Source organism: Cynocephalus volans, chromosome 5 (assembly GCF_027409185.1).
Source record: "Cynocephalus volans isolate mCynVol1 chromosome 5, mCynVol1.pri, whole genome shotgun sequence".
NCBI lineage: Eukaryota > Metazoa > Chordata > Mammalia > Dermoptera > Cynocephalidae > Cynocephalus > Cynocephalus volans.
Window position 1 is genome coordinate 68,193,239 of NC_084464.1, and position 22,370 is coordinate 68,215,608.

A 22,370-nucleotide genomic window follows, 5' to 3' on the forward strand; every position below is an offset into this window, starting at 1 on the left:
CATTTTCCTTATTCTGTGAGTTGTTCTGGCAAATTATCAAACTGAAAAGGTAGTGGGAACCCCCAGATTTGTAGCCAGCTGGTCAGAAGTGAGAAAGGCCTGGAGTCTCCCAGACTTGTGACTGTACTGTGAAGTGAGAGTGATTTTGTGGAGAATTGTGCCCTTAATTTGTGAAGTTTGACTTAACTGTGGGCATACCCCTCGTCTCTTTGTTTTTTCTCTCTAATCTTCCCACCAGCCCGAATCAGAGCTCTTTGCCCATGACTGGACCTGTCTGTCTCAGAACTTCTGGATGCCAAAAGCCTCCTGGGGGATCTGTCTATCACCTGCTGCTGCACCCCCCAAGCGTGAGGGTGCTTTTCCTGAGATCTCCCTGGACAATAATCACAGGCTCCAGAGAGGCTAACCTAACTATTCTAGGTATTGTTTTTGTTTGTTTGTTTTCTGGTACATTTTGTTATCAACTGAGCTAAATGTTTGACAAGGTACCAGTATGGTTAAGTCATCTGTTCAATACAAAAAACACTTGTTGGAAGTCATCAATAATTATAAATACATTTTCAACTGACAATTTTTCAGCAATCCATATATATTTATCAGTTCTCATTGATATATATATCAATGGAAAATTATGGCATATTTGATAAATGAATTGCAGCACATTCATTTCAGAACAATGTATCTTAGTCTTTTTTTTTTCTTTAATCCACGCCCTCTTTTAATAAAAAAAAAAAACCTTCTTAAACTCGTGAAATTCTGTAAAGACCCCCTAAGGTGGCACATCACCTAGATATATTTTTTCTTAGATGGTGTACGTTTATGTGGGCGAGACTTTTTTCCCCAGCTTTATATTTTGTATTCTGTACTTTGTATTTTAAAAACAATTCCACCTATATCATATTGAATATACTTTTTTGTACATGATCTGTTCACCCCAAGATTCTGACAATAAATCACTCAACTCTCCCCTCTCCCTTAGTTAAAATGATTATGTCATTAACTCAACAAAAAGTGATTAAAAAAACCTTTCTTGTGGCTTGTTTTATTGTCTCAAGAAGAGAGTTAGATGCATGTGGACTATAATTTTTAGTGGATTTTCTATCTGTTGGGTAAATTATACAGAAAGTCAAGGTTGAGATTTAACTGTTCAACACACAATTGTTCAAAAGGGAGTAAATTATATTTCCACTACTTAAACTTTATAGTTAAATACAGTTTACATTTAAACTTATACTTTAAGTGGATTTAAAATGCCAGATTCTCTAACACAATGTTTGCTTACAAAATACCCAGTGTTACAAAAGTGTTGTGTGCATAAATTGTGTGTTACCTTCAGGAATTCAAATGACTGGCATAGTTTTGATCATTCATCCTTTCAGTACTTGTGCAAAACAGATATTGACAAGGAAAAGTGAGTTTCAGTAATAATTTGGTCCTATTATTGTGAGAGAAATTATAAAGATAATTATCAAAGGATGGATATTATGTATTAAGATGATAGGTTACTTTTTATAGTGCCCCATTTTTGTCTGTGTCTACAACTTTCTAAATCAACCGTAGTGTACGGCTGAACCACCAAGGGAGATTTTAAATAATCCTTGTGGCCAGTTCTTATTTCCAAAAATTGTGATAGAGCTGGTCTGAGGTACAAACTAGACCTGGCTCACCAGGTGATTCTAAAATGTGTAATCAAAGTTAATACTCTGTAGGATATGTAAAAGCAGGTTTTAGTTTCGTCTGAAATTGTTGAATTCAGGTGTGCATAATTCAAAACAAAATTTGAACTGTAAATACATCTAACCTAAAATTAGCAATACAAGCAGTGAAGTAGTGGTGGACTATTCTTTTTGAGCATTTCTTGCCTAAACAACATGATATGCATTTATTATCGAGACTAATGAATTAGCTTCCCATCTAACTACAACCTCTGAAATAGTAAAAAAGAGAAAGTTAGCTAATTTTAAAATTAATTTCATACCTGAATTTAAAATAGTTCAGAAGGGCAATTTCATTAGGCCTTCTTACTTTCAATTAAAAACAAAGTTTAAAATCCTATTTTAAAAACTAAATTAAATTACAGTGTTATTTTTCTCCATAAACTATCATTTAACAACTTTAATATTAATAAATCCCAGGAAAAAAATTATTTGCTTGCATTACTTTCTAAATGACTGACAAATTCTTGCCAATATTAAGAAAACTCATCTCCATGTGTAAAATCAATTTCCACAAATTATATTTTTATTTACTATTAAAAATAGTCTTTGTTCTTGGATCACATGGCTTGCAATTAGTTGGCTTCATTTTTCTTTGCTGTTTTCACAGATTAATCAATGCAAGGCTTATTTTCACACTGGGATAATAATCATTCTGGCTCCTCAACACAAAATGAATACATTCATGTTCTTCAATTGACTTGAAGTGAGGCACTCAAATGCCCTAGAATATGGCCCCCAAATTCCTTTTGCCTTCATTCATTTCAAGACAGTGTATTAATATTATCTTCCTTGCTTCCACACAGCTGTTATCTAAAATGTCACTAAAGAATGGATGCATAATTAGCTCTTCAGTTCACACATTAAATACATTTTAATAAACAGCTCTTTTTTTTTTCTGAGAAGAGAATATTGCTGTCCGTTCTTAGCTGTCAGTCTCATAGAGAATTTAGAGGATGTTTCTCATGTGAAGCATTGCTTAGACAAGCTAATGTATGCACTGTATTTAAAATACACCCTTACTGAATTATAAGCTATTCAGACTCATCCAAAACAATTATAGTGACTCTGATAAATTAGAAAATATTTTTAAAATGAAGAAACTGATTTGCAATTTCTGTAAGTCAAATATTCATGTTCCAGAAATAAATTCATTTTAGAAATGCAATATTTAAATATTAATTTAATAATAGTCAATTTAATATCAATTAAATGCTTAATAAAAACCAATGCACTAAATATTAAGTAATATTTATAACTATACTAATTACATTTTAATAATATTTATTTATAATTTTAATATTTAATATTTTAATTTAATATTTATATTTACAATGTTGAAAGAAAAATGGTTTAATACTTAATATTAAGTTGTCTGCAAATATCTTGAATAATTTAATTGTGATGAAACCCAAAGGAATATGTTATTTTCTTGAAGTCAACATATTTGTTACCTCAACAATGATATATGGGCCCCAAAGAGACAAATACAACTGCAGTCTGATGATACACAAAACACAATGTATGAAGATTCAGAGTGAAGTGTCCCACTGAAGGACTCGATTTTTTAAATTTTTGCTGTCTTATTTCAAACCATTTCTGGAGGAAGCCTGAGTGAGAGATTCTATCTGTGAGTCTTTTGAATGCAGGACCCTGTTATTCCAGAGAGTGTTCCTTGTTTCTCTCCCAGTGCCCTCACTTGCCCCCACAGTTCTCCTGCCACCGTGAGCAGAAGGAACCTGGGACAACTCACTGTGAGTCTTCTCACGTAACTGTCCAAGTCTGGAGGGTGGCCAGGAAACTGAGAACTGAAGCTATTTACTTTATTAAAATACAGACATTCCACTGGAATTTAGAATCCAAACCCATGATACAACCAAAATATGACAGAGAGAAGTTACTAGTTCAGAGTGAAAGTGAATGAATAAGTGGAGATACAAGATTTACATCTTGGAATAAGCCTTACTGATACAAAAGATTGTGTACAGCTCATTAAAGATAAGCTATAAATGGGTACTAGTTAATATGTGGGGTAAGGAAAATTAATGAAAAAACATCAATCTGTATTTGACTTGAGTGGGTCTTTGAATCACTGCTTCACATGTTTATTTAAATTTTCTCATCTGCAATTTTGGATATCATAGGATGAACAACCTATCACCAACTACCTAATATCTAATACCCCATTATATAATATGTAATACCAAAATCTGAGTGCTCATGATGCGTATTAATTTAAATGGGCTTCGAGGTTATGATGCTGAACTCTTACTACTTCACTTCGTTTGCCTTTGTCCTTGCTCTATTATATGTGACTATATAGGATATAAGAGCATGAGAATTCACAAAATGTAAACTTATCACCATATGGATTGACATGCAAATACTTTATTTTCTGGTTATGCATAAAAGGGAGTATCCCTTTTCACATGAACATATTAATGATTAATTCTGATAGCACCTGGGAAAGTATATTAAATTCTGCATTTTGTTAGGTATAATCCTGATGATTGAGAAATGAAAAAAAAAAAAAAAACTTTCTTCTATATTTTATAATAGGAAATTCTTAAAGGTATTTAATAAAACAGCCTATGTTGTGTTCTCTTTTTAAATAAAATGTGTATATTGATGAAATTAAAAATTGATAACATATATAACAAAAATTAAAGAAAGAATAAAGTAGTATAATTCAGGATGATTACAATTTCTTCTTTTTTTTAACTTACATTTTCTACAGTGTATGTGTATTATTTTCAGAGTAAGAATATAACTTACTGTTTTAGGTTAATCAGACTTATGTATCTGCTTAGATTTCTGAACACCCATGGCAAAAAGCAATTCTTGAAAAATAAAATTAATTTCAGGTGTGCATTGTTTAAAACATAAGTGCTTTTGTTCATAGTTTCCCAGCCCCTATTCTGTGGCCCAGTGAGTAACACAAATGGGCCGCAGTGAATCTAGAAGATTACGGGCAGTGGGTGGACCTTGGGCTGCTGCAATCCTGGCTTGGAAGCAGCCTTCTTCCTCAACTCCACTGTGCTGCACACATACCATTGTTTTCTATGAGATCTGCACCACAAAAAAAGTTGCAAAGCATTTGTTAGATTTCTTTGCCTCAGCGCCTGGAATATCATCCTCTGACCAAAGTGAAATAAGCAATTAAATTCTGTCCTGAATAATTATCCTTTTTACATGTAAACCAAGAAGATTTTCCCAGATTAGAGTGCATAGAGAACTTACATAACATTTCCAAACAAAGAATAAAAACCACCTGCAATGTGAGGTGTATTCTTGAACTAATGCTTACTCAATAATGTCAGAAAATGACAACAGATCCTAAAGGCCAAAGAAAAGATCATGGCTCTAAAGAATGGTCTGTTTTTATGCATATCTGTGCCTATTCTTTCAACATTGAAAATATGGCCAATTTGGCTGAAATTTTAGTTAGTAAAATAGGTAAATGAAAGTTAATAGGTAGAAATTGCGGCTTAACTAATATCTTCCTTACTCCACTCAGTCAAATCCCTTTCTACATTTTCCTCATTACTTTATTATGAACAATTTTTTGACTGCTTTCTGTATGCAGTGAATTGTAGTTGGTAAATTGTAATTTGACCCAGAATAAAATCTAGAGCTTACAGGTATGTATAGCTTTTAAAGTAAAATAGATCATTTCTCTCTAGACTACGACAGCAGGGGAACCAGACAACCAAGAAAGAGCAATGTAAAAACCCATAGGCATATAGAGATAAGCCTCGGCTTTCCTGATCATGACTCTTCATCTCCATTAGAAGGTTTGAGAAACAGTAGTTGGTACTCACACACTCTTCCCTGCTGACTTAGATGGTATTAACATTTCAAAATGCAAGTAATTGAGAAATAGAAATTTCATCTCTTCTCACCACCTACTCTATCAGAAATCATCAAACTCATCCCTTCCATTGTTTTCAGAGCATGTAATTCTGTAAAGTAAAGCTCCTAAGTTGAATTTTCCTCAAATTGTTGTGTCAAGTGTGAAAAATAATGACTGTACTTTGCAAATAAAAATTCCATTTTAAAAAGTGATTTATAAATAATTAGATGCCTTCTCATTAGCATGTGTGTTTCAAGAGATTGTTCACTACAATATCTCCAGGATTGAGAACAATGGTTCACACATGTTAGTCATTAAATAAATATTTGTTAAATGAATAATGTTCTCTGACCTTGTATAGAACTGTTGTATCACATTTTCTACATGCAGCCATAAGTTTCACAACAGTAAGCATAAAGAACCAGAAAGAGACAATGTCTATCTTGCACACCATCAAATTCTTGGAGCCTAGCTTTTAATAATGTGCTTGGAACAACAGAAATATAGTTATTGCTGTGTTGATCTCAGAAGATGTTGCAGTGGGAGGTGTGGATATTCTGGGATGCTGTCAATCTCGCAATTCATCCTGGCAGTTCCACTGCTGTGGCTTTGGAGAAGGCTTGATGTTTGGATTCCAGTGTTTTTATTAACCACTATCTGATACCTTTGGTCCCCTACTTCCAATAAGTGACAAATATATAAAGAACAAAATTAAAGCTGTTCTTTCTATGGCAGCTCACCAACTGAGCCAGACCTGGGCAAACTTGTCCATCACCTATTTTTCTGTGGAATAATTTCTGAAAATATTTTTAATTTGTTTTGGAGAATATCCCTGTCTCTTGTAGAAGCAAAAGATTAGGTCAATTTGATTAATGCTGGAGAAGATGGAATTTGGGAGAGAGTGAGCCTAGTGCTCATTTTGGATTAATTGTTTATTTTTTTCCTGTAAAATACTGCAGTATAAAAGGTCTCCTTCCCCTCAAATAGTGAAATAGCAGGTGGCAGGATTTAGAGAGATACCACTAAGTTGAACATCCTTCCTTTTAAACTAACTCAGGTTTGAAGTACCAGATTCTTTTCTTTCTTCCAGGGTCCACTGAACTCTGCTCCCACCTCAACAACAACAGCAACAAAAAACAATCAGACACACGTGGATTCCCATTCTTGCTCTGTCACTTCCTAATTGTTGAACTGGGGCAAGTTACCTAATTCTTTGAGCCTTAGGTCCTCATCTGTACAATGCAGATGACAATGTGAGTATGTTTCCCACAGAATTCTAATGAGGATTAGGTAATATAGATATACATATAATTTCTAATAAGGATTACTTCCATAATCTCAAATCCTCATTATAAATTGCTCAGTACAGAGCCACAATGGGTATTCCATATGTGGTAGCAGCAATTAATAGTATTCCAACCACTGGTGAGAATATAAAAACAGAAGTTGAGCGTGACAGCTATATTCTCAAATTGACTTTTCCTCTGTTGTTCAGTTTCATCATAAAAATGGAAATAAAGTACTTTATATTGCAATTAATTATGTAAGTAATCACCTTATGATCGGCAGTGGTTGTAGTGGTCATTTATTCTTCTTCTCTTACTTGTAGAGTCAGCCTTGTGATATTCTACCCAGAGAAATTAGTCAGTTTTTGCCCTGGTTCCAAAGAAGACACGCTTCCTCCTTTCCTCCCAACATCTGGACCTTTCATTTCTCTATGCTGACGCAGCACTACACTTATTTTATTATATGCAGCCCTAAACTCACAGATGACATTCATTGTCTCCTTTACCACTCCCCATAAAGAGGAACAGAGTGGCCTCAGTAGTATTTTAATAAAAATCCAGGACTGTAAACATCTAAATGAGTGTCATTTTTCAAGGTCAACTGGTGACACTGCACATGTATTTTAAAGAACCAGAAACTACCCCTTTAAAAATGATGTACTGTATCGATGTATCATTGGCACTCAATAAATCTTTACAAAATATAATTATGACTAATTTTAAGTGATACGTTATTAAAGGGTATATTTTAAAAATTAATTTTATAGACTAACAATTATAGACTATTTAATTGACTATTAATTTTTATGAGCCAAGCAGTATTTGGCACTTTTAAGAGCCATGCATACTCGAAAAAAAAACTCTGAAAGTTATTTTATAGTAACAATTTCTGCCCTTAAAAGTTTTAAAATATTTTAAACATATATTACATTGAAGATCTTTGTGACATCAGAAAAAACACAGTATTTTTGCCAAATCGATGAGTCAGACAATGGACACAGTGAAACATAAATGACATTATTCAGAATGCTCACTGTTGCAGTTGAAAATGATCTATGATTATGATTAATTGTTCGTGAAATTTTGATAAAAATCGATCTGTCCAATTTTCCGGCTCTGGCTCTGTAAGTCAAATCTCACCCTGGAATTACATAAATCAATTTAGTCTGGACTTCTGTAAAAACTGGGGAAAGAAAGATAGAAGTAATTTCTGAGTTGTCAGTGACTGATGGATGTTCTGATTTCACAGTTTTAGTAAAGAAAAGGTCTTACCGTAGCTGTCATAGGCATCCTCACTTACTCCATGACCGTAGTCATAATATTCAGGCACACTGCAACAGATTTAGACAGCAATCAATGTTACTGCAATCACGAGAAATCAACCCAGAAACTCACGTAGAATTTGAAGGCAAAATGTGTGCTAAGATAATACCGCAGGAACCTCTGGGCGTAAAATACAATCCTAAAGAAATATTCAGTAAGAAAAATACAGGTTATTGATAAGGAGTACTATGATTTTTTCATGCCACGTCAGTACTTCTTTATCTCTGTCTTCCAAGTTGATAAATCAAATTTGCGCTGAAACACAAGTATAATACTTCAAAATTTGTCAAGAGAAGAGTTATAAAGATCTATTTCCAAGAAAACAGTGCTATGTAAGATGACAATCTGGTCAATTGTGTATGACGTTCAATGCTGTTACCTTAAGAAATATGCACCAATTTCTTCACTTTCAAACACTAAAACTATGTTTATACTTTCCTCTATCCCTTTCACAGCATGTCTGTGCACTTCCCACATATATAAGCTATTTCTTTTCACTTGATATTTTGCTAGATGCTTCCACATTTCAATAACTGTCAAAAAGATGTTCATACTCCATTTCTTTCTCCAAGGATACTTAATGTCTCCACACACCCAATTGTCCTCACTTTGTCCTGCAGCATCAGGTCTACTAACATCCAAATATCTTTTATACCTCCCCTCCTTAAAAAGCCCTACCTCACCCACATAGCTCCATCTAGTGACTATTTCTTTTTCTGTCCCCTTGCAGCAAAATTTCTTGACAATGAACTTTTTCACTGACTCTCTTTCCATAAGCTTTTGCAGACATTCAATTGAGCTGCTGTTCTCGATGTGCCCTGAAACAGATCTTGTTAAGATCGTGACATTTTCAAATCCAATGGTCAAGAACTGGTCCTCTTTTTATCATAGTAGCACCATTTAACATGGCTGATTATCTCCTATTCCTTCAAACACTTCACTTGCTTCTGAGATCTCCCTCCTGGGTCTCTTAATTTCATTTCTTCATTCTTCTCTACCACTTAATCCTGGAGACCACTGGGCTCAATTGCTAGAATTTTCTCTTTTCTATTCATACTCACTCTGTAGGCAATCTCATCTAATATTATGGTGTTAATACGGTCTCTTCTCTGATGACTCCCAAATTATACCCCACTATTGGAGCATCTCTTCTACTCTGGCCTCATATATCCAACTGCCTCACGTACATTTCCATTTGGATATCGAACTTACTACCTTCCCAACTACAAAAAATTTGATTTTCTTTCCAACTCAAGTCTGTTTCTTTTGCATTCTTCCCATCTTTACCAATGACAACACCTTAATTGGTGTTATTCATGACAAAAACTGTGAAGTCCTCTCCTTGCTCTCACACTTAATGTTCAATCCAACAGCAAATTCTTTCACTTCTATTTGCGAAATATATCCAGAGTCTGTAAATTTCTAAACATCTCTAAAACTATGACTGTGGCTAAAGTTATTACCATCTCTCAATATTTTTCTAACCAGTCTCTGTGCCCTGCTTGCTCTGTTTTTATTATTCACATACCAGTCAAAGTTATTCTTTTAGAAATTAGTTAGGTAATATTAGTGCTCCAGTCAAAATCCATGAGTAACTTTCCATATCCTTTAGAAAAATAATAAAAAATTCTTATTTTTGCCTACACAATTTGACCCCTAAAACTTCTCAGACCTCATCCTTGATCACTTTTCCCTTTTCTCACTCTACTCAGGGCACACTGGGCTCCTAGGTGTTTCCCGAACATGACAAATAGATTACTGTCTCAGGGCCTTTTTATTTACTTTTTTCCACTACCTGGAACATACTTTTCCTAAATGTCTAATTTCCTTCTTTTCATTCTTTCAGAACTCACTCAAATGTCACTTATGAGAGATTTCTCTGGTCAAACTTTTTTTCTTTATTTTTATTTTTTATTGTAACATAGATGATTGTATATATCTATGGGGTACAGAGTTGAATATTAATAGCTGTGTAATATGTGATGCTCAGATCAGGACAATTATAGTATATTCCACATTATACAATGTAATCATTTTTTGTGGCCCTTTACCAATTCCTCCCTTACTCCCCGCCCCCTTTCCCATCTCTGGTAATCTCAGTTCTGTTCTCTCCTTTTGAAAGTTCAATGTATTATTGTGATTGTTGTATCTTTCTTTCTTTAAAATTTATTTCCTCACTTTTCAGCTTCCACTTATGAGTGAAGACATGTGGTATTTATCCTTTTGTACCTGGCTTATTTCACTTAACGTAACTTTCTCTAAGTTCATCCATGTTGCTGTGAGTGGAAGTATTTCATTTTTTTTTTCCCATTGTGTAAATATACCACATTTTCCTTATCCAGTCATCTGACAGTGGACATTTAGGTTGGTTACAACTCTTGGTTATCAATCTATTTAAAGTAGTACTCACCCATCTGTACTTTGCTTTGTTCTTAGCATTTATCATAACCACCATATGGATTATATAAACAAACACACAAACACACATTGTTTATTTTGCTCTTTCTCAGTTCCAGAATGTAAGCTCCTTGGTATAAAAACTTGGTCTCTCCTGTATTCACTTGTTCTAACTGTTTCAGGCTGATTTTTTAGAACAATGTTTGGCATATTATAGCTACTCTATAAATATTTATAGAACAAAAGAATGAACTGCTCACAGGAGATTAGACACCATTTAAATGAGTAGCTTAATGTAACCAAGTCATAATTTTAAAAAATACTGTACAATAAGTGAAAATTATTTTAACTTGAGTTAGTATTTGGAGAATGAATTTATACATTTTAGTCTTACCAAGGGATCTATAAGTATTTATAACATTTTATATTTTTCTTTCAAATAAGCTCCTTGGTTTAAAGTTAAGTATCGATCATTGTCCCTCGCCTGAATCTTAATTTATAAATTATCTCAAGATTACTAATTCCTTTTAAGTACATAAAATTGTGGCAAGAAAATGTCTTAATATCAAATACCAAATTGTATAAGAGCTGAGGACGGCGGATAGATGCCAAAGGTTGACAGGGAAGACAGAGGCCCCCAAATTATATATTCTTTGAAAATGTGGTTCTCATTATCCCTCAAGGCAATCCCATAGGTCTCATTATATTAAGTACTTGAAATTCCATTGATAGTAAGGAAGGAGAAGCAAAAAAAGAAAATACGAGACTATATGTCAAAGATGAAAAGAGAGGCAGAAAGAAGTTTGGTTATTTTTATCTTCGGAAGCAATTTATAATGCACTAACTTCAATTTTAGCTGAAAGAGGCTGAAAAAAGATTGCCTAGCTAGCTCAGTCCTCATTGCCCAGGATATTTACGTACAAAACACCTAGAAAAAATGTATGACAATGTGTTTTTCTCCTCATCCTTCTAGTGATTTGACATTATACAAAGCAAACACCATTGGCTGGAGGCTGGATGTTTATTTCTTCTTTCATATTTAATAGAAATGATACAACCCAATTTAGAATCCTCACATAGGTGTAGCAAATTCCTGAGAGTTGTTACATTGATTCCCTGGATGATCAAGAAGTAGCAGTCATGGGAAAATGATTTACAAGCAGCATTCCCATTTATATGGGTGTAGAGAAAAATGCTGGCTTTGACAGAAGCTTCTCCCTGGCTTTCTCACAATCAATAATTTTTCTGTGAGTAAACATCTGATTACATTTCCCAAAGTGCACTATATGAAGACCAGTAGCAGCAAACACTAGCTGGTGGCATTAATATGTTTCTCACTAGATTCCAATTTTAATTTAAATGATGAAGATAAGGGAGAAAAAAGGAACAGTAGTGAGAGAGACTACTCTTCTCATATTAAAGAAGCTGCAGTTATTGCCTATTTTAAATGATATATACACACCAAGAGGGAATTTTAACTTTCAGAACTCTAAAAAAGGGAAAATGAAACATACAAGACATTTGTAAAATGATGGATAATGTAAGATAATGGAAAAAATGATGGCTAATAATCATAATGGATTCTGCCAGAGTCCATACATTTGCTTATTAAAATATCACTTCTCATTTCTTTCACAGAAAAATTTTTACTTGTACAAATGGCTGCATGGGTAGTGGATACAATCCCCAGGTACCCTTCCAGCTAGACGTGTCCTTGTGACTAAGTTGTAAATGTGGGAGGTGTGCAGAAGTGAAGGTGGCCACCAAGGTCATTTCCAATCTAAAAACAAGCTCCTCATCTTGGACTTGCGCGTCTTCACCTTCTCAGCTGGTAGATGCACTCAGAGTGATGATCTAGCATCTACCATGCAAATGAAGACAATGCCTTAGGAAGTCATGGACTGCAACATGGGAGGTACTTCTGCCTGTGAATGGTCACATGGGGCAGAATTTACACTACTGCTTACCTCAGGGATTGTTAAGAGAAAAACAAATTTGTTTATAGTGTACAAGTCACTGAGTTCTGAATCTCTGTTACTGCAGTTTACTCGAACATAGAAATCCGTATGTAGAAGTGTGGATCTGCTGTTAAAATCCCAATCTATTGGGCATTAGCTTAGTGAGAGGATGGAGAGAATGAAGAAAAACATAACATGTGGTAGAAAGCTGATGGCCTTTGTTATGCCATTGCCAATGACAATTTGGAAGGCAGGCTATAGGCCTGTATGTACTTCAGTGTTAGGGACAAATACTGGAAAAAACCCAACTGTTAGTAGTCCTTGCTGCTTTTAGAAAGGTTTACTAAATGTAAGATTTCAAATAAGAATGCACCATTTTGCAAAAATAAGTGAAAGTGAATAGAACTTTGCTAAGAGAAGCTATCTCTGTCTTACTTATGTTAGTTCTACAATTTAAATTGATAGAGGGTTCAGAAATTTGGAATTTAACAAGATTAGAGAAGTCAGCTGCTTCTGTATTCCAATAGCAAGAGATAAGCGTTGTTCAAAGATGTCCTCACATCTTCCAATTAGACTTTGCTATAATCCCTAGAACAATCCTTAGGCTCCCAAACATTAACCAGCAGGAAGAATGATGCAAAAATTGTGAAGTCTCCAAGAAGGGCATACTCTACTGTAACCAATTCAGATATGACCATAGATAAGTTCATTTACCCATTAGGATAAGAAAGAACCTTCCAGGAAATCTGGCAGAACTCCCAGAAAAGAGAACCAAGGTTGCCAGATGCACTAATAAAAAAATTATTTCACTGATGTTGCCAGTTGTTTTTAAATCTCTGCTCGTAACTGTTATTGTCCACAGGGTATTCCGTGTGTCCTTCTTACACTTTTCTAAAGGCAGTTTCTATTGCAGTTATTCTGCTCCTTTTTGACCACTTTATATTGGGTGTTTCACATGGGGAGGAGGGTTGAAAGTGGAAGAGATAATCTGCCTAACATTTTACAACTTACCAGATTTCAAAATCTACTCAAGACCTAATGCAGAGGTTGGCATATTTCTAAGAGATCCTGTATTTTGAACTGTATTTTAAACTTAGATTTTCTTCGTTGAGGAGAAAGTGGTATTTTTTTGTTTGTTTTTGTTTTTGTGCCTAATGGGAAGAAGGATGTTCACTCATATTTGGATGACTAGAAGGTTGGGATATATAAGACTTCCAGTTGTTTCTCTCCAAAATCCATTTGTCCCTTCTTCCATGAGAGAGACTGACGGGCTCAAGACTTCAATTCCTAGTCTCCCTTACTGTTGAATGTGGCCACGTGCAGAGTGATGTCACAAATTCTCTGACTTGCATGAAAGTAAATTCCTTGTCCTTTACTTTCTTTCAGTTTTTATGAAACCTGCTGGAAATGGCAATGACTAGAGTCTCTTTGGAAGATTCATGTTAATGATGGCATCCCTCTAGCCTGGATCCCTGAATGGTGCCAAGGAGAAGAGCGCACCAATCTGCCCTAGTCTATTATGTATGAAAGAGATAAACTTTCTGTTGTTAGAGCCACTGAATTGTGGAACTTTCTTATAACGGAAGCTTAGCCCATACCCCAAATAATATAGTTGGCAATTAAAGCAATCCCTTCAAGACTAGCAGGCATTTAGAAAAAATTTGTTGAATGAACAAACAAATGACTGAATAACAAGAAGTCAAAGAGATCACTGTACTTGAACATGAATAATCTTAGAACATTTTGCTATAAATATCTTTATAGAATTTTGTGCATGCTTCAGAAGCAATGTCTATTCATATTGATAGCAAAGGGAACAGTAAAAAAAAGAAAAAAAATCACTCATTTCCTTTCCAAAATAAATGAAATTCAGATTAAAAGTTTAACAAATTTATGCCTCCTTTGTTTCTGCTGCCTTTGCTAAACTTATTTATTTATTACTTTTTTCGAAATATGTATTGGTGTTTAACATCTTGAAGCCAAAAAGCCAGAGTGTTGTGTAGCATTTTACCAATAATTAGATATTGTCTGAGTCAATGAAGCTAACATAGTATATCCTGATTTTATGTATGTGCCAGTTCCTAGGAAAATTATATCTGCTGTAACCACCAGAGTAATTATGTTCCAAATCACTGATAATTGTGATAACAATTATCACCTCCATAATTATGGAGGTTTAGAAACCTTGATCATTATATTTTCTAAAATGTAAGATGGAATAATAGTGAATTGAAAAATAAACAACCAGGTTGTGTATAATACAGAATTCATTTGTCCACTTATCCTTATATTTCAACATGATTAAACAATATGATAAATGAAATAAATGTGATGAAAGAATAGCTTCGTGAAATAATGAAATGAAAGTATAGAGCCAATACCATAGCCTACTTTTTCTAAACAATATCATATATTTAAAAAATTTGTTCTATCTTTTATTGTGTATATTTAAGGTGTTCAACATGACATTTTGATGTACTTAAATATAGTGAGATGGGTACTAATATCAAGCCAATTAACATATGCTAAAACATAATATAACAACATAAAAATCCCATGTGAAGGATCTATAACTACCCAACTATTCTTAGCATTTAAAAGGTATTCTTAACTTTTGTTCTCTTAAGCATTTACATTGAAAGCTTTTTGTATTGGCTATTAATACTATATTAACAGAGATATTTGTCAAGCAGAGATATATTTTCAGTCCAGCCCCCATCCTCAAATTGCAAATTGGTACTTACATGACTTTTATACCCATTTAAAAATAATATATAAGGATTTATATCAAATCCTTCTGTTAAGTTTTGTAAACCTCCCTGAAAGTGTAATTTACAAAGTAGTAAACATAGTGCGTATATAAATGAGTGCAACACACTGGTATATGTATCAGTTCTTACCACCAAGCACAACCCTCCCTTAAAGTCACTCAGGGCATTAACCAAACACTGTTGGGATAAAGAAATGGGAGACTTCACTAAACAGCTCAAGACTCCACAGCTTCCTTCCACATCACATCACTGTTGTGTTACCTCCTAATTCCGATGGTTATTCCTGAGTTTCCTCTTAGAAGGGGACATCTATTATTTCCAACACTGAAGGTGAAGTTTACCAACACAGCATCAACTTTATGCCTGTGTTGGGAAACCTACACCTATGAAATCCTACGTTGTCAAACCAATTTGCAAAGTTTTTTAAAAGTATTTTCATTCGTCTATTTCTTCTAAAGCAAATCATATCTTCCCACAGAAACTAGGTGCATGTACCTCTCCTCCCTCATCTCTCTCAACATATTCTTTCATTTTCATTATTCCTGACTACATAAAGTAATAGTCTAGTAACTATAAAAAACCCTAGCTGTTACATATGGATGCATTCAGTCTATTTTGTAAAACTTTAAAAATCAAACAGATTAGACTGAAAAGCCCTCATGAAAATTACAGACTAGCAGAAAAACCATTAAATAAGTGTTAAGGAGTCATTCATTTACTCTTTTTTTATCCTTCCATTCGTAAATGCTGAAATCCTAAAAGTAGGTAGTGATCACCCAGATAAGATGGAATGAAAGAGCCTTATACACAGGGGGTCAGCACCAGCCAAGGCTCAGAGGCAAGAAAAAGGGTGGCATCAGCAGCTCATCCTCCAGAGTGGCCAGGGGGGTAGTGTAAGGCAGAGAGGGGCTCAATATTCAATCTTGAGAAAGATGCAGGAAACACATCTTGAAGGACCTTGTTTTAGCCATGGTAAGGAGTGTGGATTTTATCTTAAGAGCCATCAAAGGCAATGAAGGATTTGAGAAGGGGACAGACATGATTACATTTTGCTTTAAACAAATCACTCTGTTGGTGGTGTCTTTCTTTTTCACTGCTGCATCATCAACACTTGACACAGTAAAAAACACATAGTAGATGTTCCACAAATACTTATGGATAATTTAGTGGAAAAGCAAATATTTGTAGAATGGATAGTTTTCACAATTGCTCTCTACCTTGTGTTTTTGCACTTATATTCCCTTTGTATCCATGAACTTGGGATTGTTTTGTTAAATTAAAATGTGTGAAAAATTTGCATATTAAGAGAAATTATTTGTGAACATAACTCATAATTATTTCATGTCATTAGGTGCTACATTCAAGATCTGCAGTTTGAACTGCTGAAAGTATTTTTTAAAATAATTTTGCAGAGATTAGAAAGCAAGGAAAAAGATAACAAAAGATAATTTTAGGCCAACTTCAATCAGCAATTGAAAAGAGCATTTTGGAAGATTTGGTGGATACTGTGAATTGATGGAGTTGTGTTCTCCAAAGTTCATATATTAGAAGCTCAGTTCCCACTGTAACTGTTTAGGGTGGGAAATCCTATTACAGTAATTGAATGGTGGGGCCTTAAAGAGGTGATTAGATTGTAGGACAATGCCGTAGTGAATGGATTAATAATGGTGGTCAGAGGTATGGTTCTGAGGGTTTTAAAAGGAGAGTGAATGAGGAACTATTGCTCTTTTTGTTCTGCCATTTCTGCCATGTGAGATCCCTGGGTCACTGTCTTTGGAGACTTTGGACTTCCCAGTCTCCAAAACAGTAGGCAATAAATTTCATTTTCTTTATAAATTACCCAGTTCCAGGCATTTCTTTATAAGCAACATAAATGAACTAATTCAGTGGATATTGAGAGCAATTCATAAATTAACAAGTCTGAAGTTTTGAATGCCCAAACTCAAATGCATGGATTCTCAAGAAGCAAAGTTTGCTTAATTTTCTTTCTGCTATATTTTAATAACAGCTACAGTGAAAGTCAGACCTACACCTATTAAACACTACTTCCTATTGATTTAAATCATCTTTCCTTACCACTTCTATCACCTGATCTTTAGAATTGAGAATTTTAAAATGGGAAGGGGCTTAAATAAGAAACCAAGCCATTTGTCTCTTTAAAATTCTTTTCTTCGTCCCTCCTAGAAGCAACAATAAACATAAAAATATGTATTTAATACTTATCTGGCACCTACTACACACCAAAAACTGCTAAGAGATTTATGTACCTTGTCTTATTTAATCATCATGAGAATTTTTGAGTCAATGTGGTATTAGCTCAAGTACAGAAGAGGAGGTTTACTTTTAGCTAGATTAAATTACCTGTCCTAAACTATTCAGCTCTTCAGTGATGGAGCTAGGATTTGAACCCTGGTGTATCTTATGAAAGAGCACACATGCAATCCATCTAGTCCTTTATACATGGGTACATCAAAAAGTTCATGGAAAATGAAGTTGAAAGACAATGGGAATCTTTTCATGAACTTTTTGAAGATCTCTCATACATATCCAAATAATCACCCTCAATTTTATTTGCATAGTACCAGACAAAAAGATGGGAAGTAACTTATTTAAAGTTAGTATGATCTTGGGCTAATTGTGATTAGGAAGATCAGATGAGCTGTGAGCTCCCCCCCACATTTACCTGTCTTCCTGCCCTCTCTCAGAAAAATCTCAGCTACTATCAAGAACAAGAGCCTGCCCCAAGCATACATACTTCTCAACACCCTCTCATCCCCTCCTCTATTATTTCCTCCTCTGGGAAGGTTTCTCGGATCCCAGAAAACCTTACAATGATATACACCTCCCACAAATAGCAGAGTCTTTGCTACAACCTCACCTTCAGATGTGCTATTATTTACTTGTCTGTCTTTCTGATTAAAGTATGATTTTCACAAGGTTATGGCTATTTGGATCATCATTATATTACCAGGTAGTAATCCAGAGACTGACACATAGCAGATGCTCAAGAAATATTGTATTGACCAAACGAATGAACTGAAGCCTTGGAACTGCTGAGTTTTATACTCATTTCAACTCTAAACAGCTACCTTCTAATCTGCAAGCAGCATCCAACCATTGATTGCATTGATTTCATCCAGACCTTCCTATGTACTCTCCTCTTGACTCCCCTTTTCATTTCGGGAACCTCATGGTATCTTATTCCATTGAGCTGTTAGCATTCAGTTATATTTGGAACAAGTTCCTTAATTTCCTTTACCACTTTTCTTGACTCTTGCATGACTTAACTTTAATAAGAGTCAATTTTCTGACCATTTATAAGAAATGTAAGGGAGGACCTAAGGGTTTTGAGATGTTTGTGCAGGAAAAGTAGATTTTGCTCTTATTTAGACAGCTCTTAAGTGACAGACAAAAGATGCTACTCAACTACAGAGGAATAGAACATGGGTTAGGAGATTTAGACAAAAGACTTAAAGCTATGCCAAGTAGTTTGAGGTTTTGGTTTTAAAGTAGGGGAATTTTTAGCTTATATTCCTTTACTACTTCTCATAGAACTGAAAATAAAAACCTTTCCATTCTATCTGCCTAGTTAATTGTGATCACATAAAAATTATTAAATAATTCAATAAACATTAAGTGCCAGTACTATTGTAGGGATAAAAGAGGAAAAGATACACATTGTTTAGATATGTTGGAATAAAATATATAAGTATTGCAAAGTAAGCATAAACAGATGAATATTGTGAATATTTTTAACCTACTTTATCTGATACATCCAACAAAATTTATTGAGAACCCATTATGTGCCAGAGACTATTGTAAATACTAGGGGATACAACAAAATAGACAAAGATGCCTGCTGTCATGGAATTCACAACTAAAATAATAAACAAGCAAAACAAACAAGAAAAATGTAGGCTAAGTTAAATAGTTATAAGTGCTAAGGAGAAAAACAAAAGCTGGAAGGGAAGCATAAAGTTTTGGAATTGGGGATAAAATTATAGTCAATGTGGGCAAGAAAGACTGTACTGATGATATTGGAAAAAGACCTGAAAAAGTTAAAGGAGAAACACATGGAAATTTAGGGTATTCAAGGAATGGCAAGAAAGCCAGTGTGTCAGAGCAAGGGCATGAGAGAGAGTTGCAGGAGATGAGGCTGGGGGTGGCAGGTGGGAGGCACAGGTTCTTCTCTGTGCCTACCCTAAGTGCAGTCTTTCCCTGGTTGCATCTTGAGCTCACTCCCCTCTCTCTACATTTTTCACCTTTACCATCATATCCATTCCCAACACTTTACTAACCACAAACTCTATAACTTCTATAAAGAGATTTACAATACAAAAATAGCACTTAGAATATTCACATTAATATCAAAGCAACATGACTGTTTGAAAGTATTAGCTGTAATACTGTCAAGGTAAACTATGTACATTTTCCATCCGAATATCAAAGGCTAATTATTTTAGTAAATGCAAAGAAACATATGAGGGTACATTGAAAAGTTCATGGAAAAATAGAACCAAAATATGTTACAAATCTTTCCATGAACTTTTTGAAGACCCCATAGAATAATATAGGAAAGCATTAATTTATTTAAAAGCAACCAAATTAAAGAAAGTTTGAATTATGATAACTAAATTATATAAGTGAGTGGTGACATATGAATCCACTGTTATGATTAATACTACAGTGTAAGTCAGTATTAATAATACTATAAGTAGACAGAAATGAAGACTCAATACTTTTTTATTTTTTTTCATTAGCTTTATTAAACTTAAATCAAGTTATCAGAGAAAATTCAACAGTAAAGTCTCATGAGACCTTTTTTGAACATGTCTTAACAATGCAGATAATGTTGGTTACACTGTAGATAAAGTGTTATATCTGTTGAAATTAATCTTGAAAAATTACCAGTATTACTAGAATACAACTGATAATAAATTTCTAAGGAACAAATCCTTACTACCAATAAGATGCAATTCATTATCCTCCTTCAACTCATAATAATATATCTTTATGTTTCTCTTAATTTATTAAAAAATCATTTTTATATAAAAGTATTGTCACTGAGAAATTCTTAATTTGGAAATTAGTGCACATGTCAATGTCAATACATATAACAAAATTCAGAAATGGGAAGAAAATTGTTTCACTTTTCTCTGAAAATTACCTTATATGAATATTTGTGAAACTATACATAAGGCAGAATTTTTGATAGAGAACATCTTCTATGAAAATAATATAATTGCTAAAATATCTGGCTAAAAAAACCTGCAAGAAAACTGTTTTACCTGGAAATTAGGATACCTGGACCAGTTGGTATGACTAAATTCATTGGGACATCAAAACAGAAGTTTTAGATAACCATCAAGAAGTTACAATAGTATGATAAAATTTTGTCAAGGGGTTCAAAAATATTCATTGAATTCAGATCAAAAATGATAAAATCCTAAGACACTGGCCAAGATATAGATGTACTTTATTACTGATTTAGACACCTTTTTCTTTCACTTTAAATTTTAAGTTGAGTGTGTTTTTGCTATTTTAGCTGATTAACACAACTTAAAAATCAGTTCCTTACTTAGCTCATTTACCTTGATGATAGCTTAATAATATCATGAGGCTCTCTCTCTCTCTCTCTCTCTCTCTCTCTCACACACGCACAAATAGTGACCTGAAAAGTTTGTCTAATACCTTTTTCTATTTACAAATTCAACTTCTTCTCCCCTGAAGTAATTTTTATTTCTTTTTGTTATCATTATAATCCAAAGAAGACCCGTAAAATTTATTGGGCTGCTGTTGATTAATTTCAAGAGTTTAGAAATGAAATATTCTGAATTATTAAAACAGGTGAATGCACAACACAAGTATGATACATCCAGTCATAAGGGGAAAGCATAAGAGATATAAACTACATGTAGTTACTAATTATGAATGAATCCATATGTATATATAGTTTAAAATTCTTAAGCAATCTCATTTTTTATAGACTAAAATTACAGATACCAATAGCATTAAAATGAATGAGATTTAAGTATAAAAATTCTATAGCCTAAATTATTTAGCCACATTTTGTATACATATATTATACATTTTGTTCTTCATTAAAAAATGAATTGACCTTTGAAAAGCCCTGAATAGCACTAACTCCTGACTGTGAAGAAGGCAAGAGGAGGGCTGTCACCAGGACAGGGAGGCCCCACACCACTTCCATGGAGGTGGTCTGTAACAGCCACAACCACAGCTTCTACCACCACAAGGATGGCTTGCTGCCAGAGTAGCAGCCACAAACACCATGCAGGTGGCCCACTGCATATTTGACTGCACTGACACAAGGAGACTCACCAGAAGAACCTGAAAAAAGAAGAGGAAGTCTTTCTCCTCCAAGTCCACTCCAAAGTAAATAGAAGAAGCAATTGATTTACCAGATAATCAGAAATCAACATAGAAATACAAAACAAACAAAAGAAAGTAAACAAACAAACAAACAAAAAACAAGAAAATATAACATCACCAAAGTAATGTAGTAATTTTCAAATACTAGACCCTACAGAATTGGAAACCCCTGAAATGACTGAAAAGGAATTCCAAGTAACAATCTTAAGGAAACTCAGTGAGTTATGAGAAGACTCAGTTAGACAACACAATGAAATAAAAAAAAAAAAATTCCAGGATATTAAGGAGGAATTTACAAAGAGATTAATACCTTAGAAAAGAATGTAGCAGAACTCCTGGAACTGAAGGATTCAGTCAATGAAATAAAAAAACACAACTGAGAGCTTAAGCAGCAGATTAGAGCAAGCAGAAGAAAGAATTTCTGATATCAAAGATGGACTTTACAATATAACCCAGGCAGACAAAGAAAAAGAAAAATAGAATTTAAAAAGATGAAGAAAGTCTAAAAGAGCTAGCAGAAAACCTTAAGTGCACAACTATCAGAATCATGGGTGTTCTAGAAGGGGAGGAGAAAGGTGAAGGCATTGAAAAATCTATTGAATGAAATAATAATGGAAAAATTCCCAGGTATAGGGAGAGACATGGACCTTCAGATCTAGGAAGCTCAAAGATTC

General features: G+C 34.1%; 1 protein-coding gene across 1 annotated transcript in view; it reads right to left on the reverse strand.

Annotated features, from left to right (window-relative positions):
• KHDRBS2 (KH RNA binding domain containing, signal transduction associated 2) overlaps window positions 1–22,370 on the reverse strand; it is a 556,728-nt gene that overhangs the window by 8,164 nt on the left and 526,194 nt on the right. Inside the window, exon 8 of the mRNA XM_063097985.1 lies at window positions 8,127–8,185. Coding sequence (XP_062954055.1) covers window positions 8,127–8,185 — 59 coding nt within the window. The remainder of the gene's footprint in view (window positions 1–8,126; window positions 8,186–22,370) is intronic.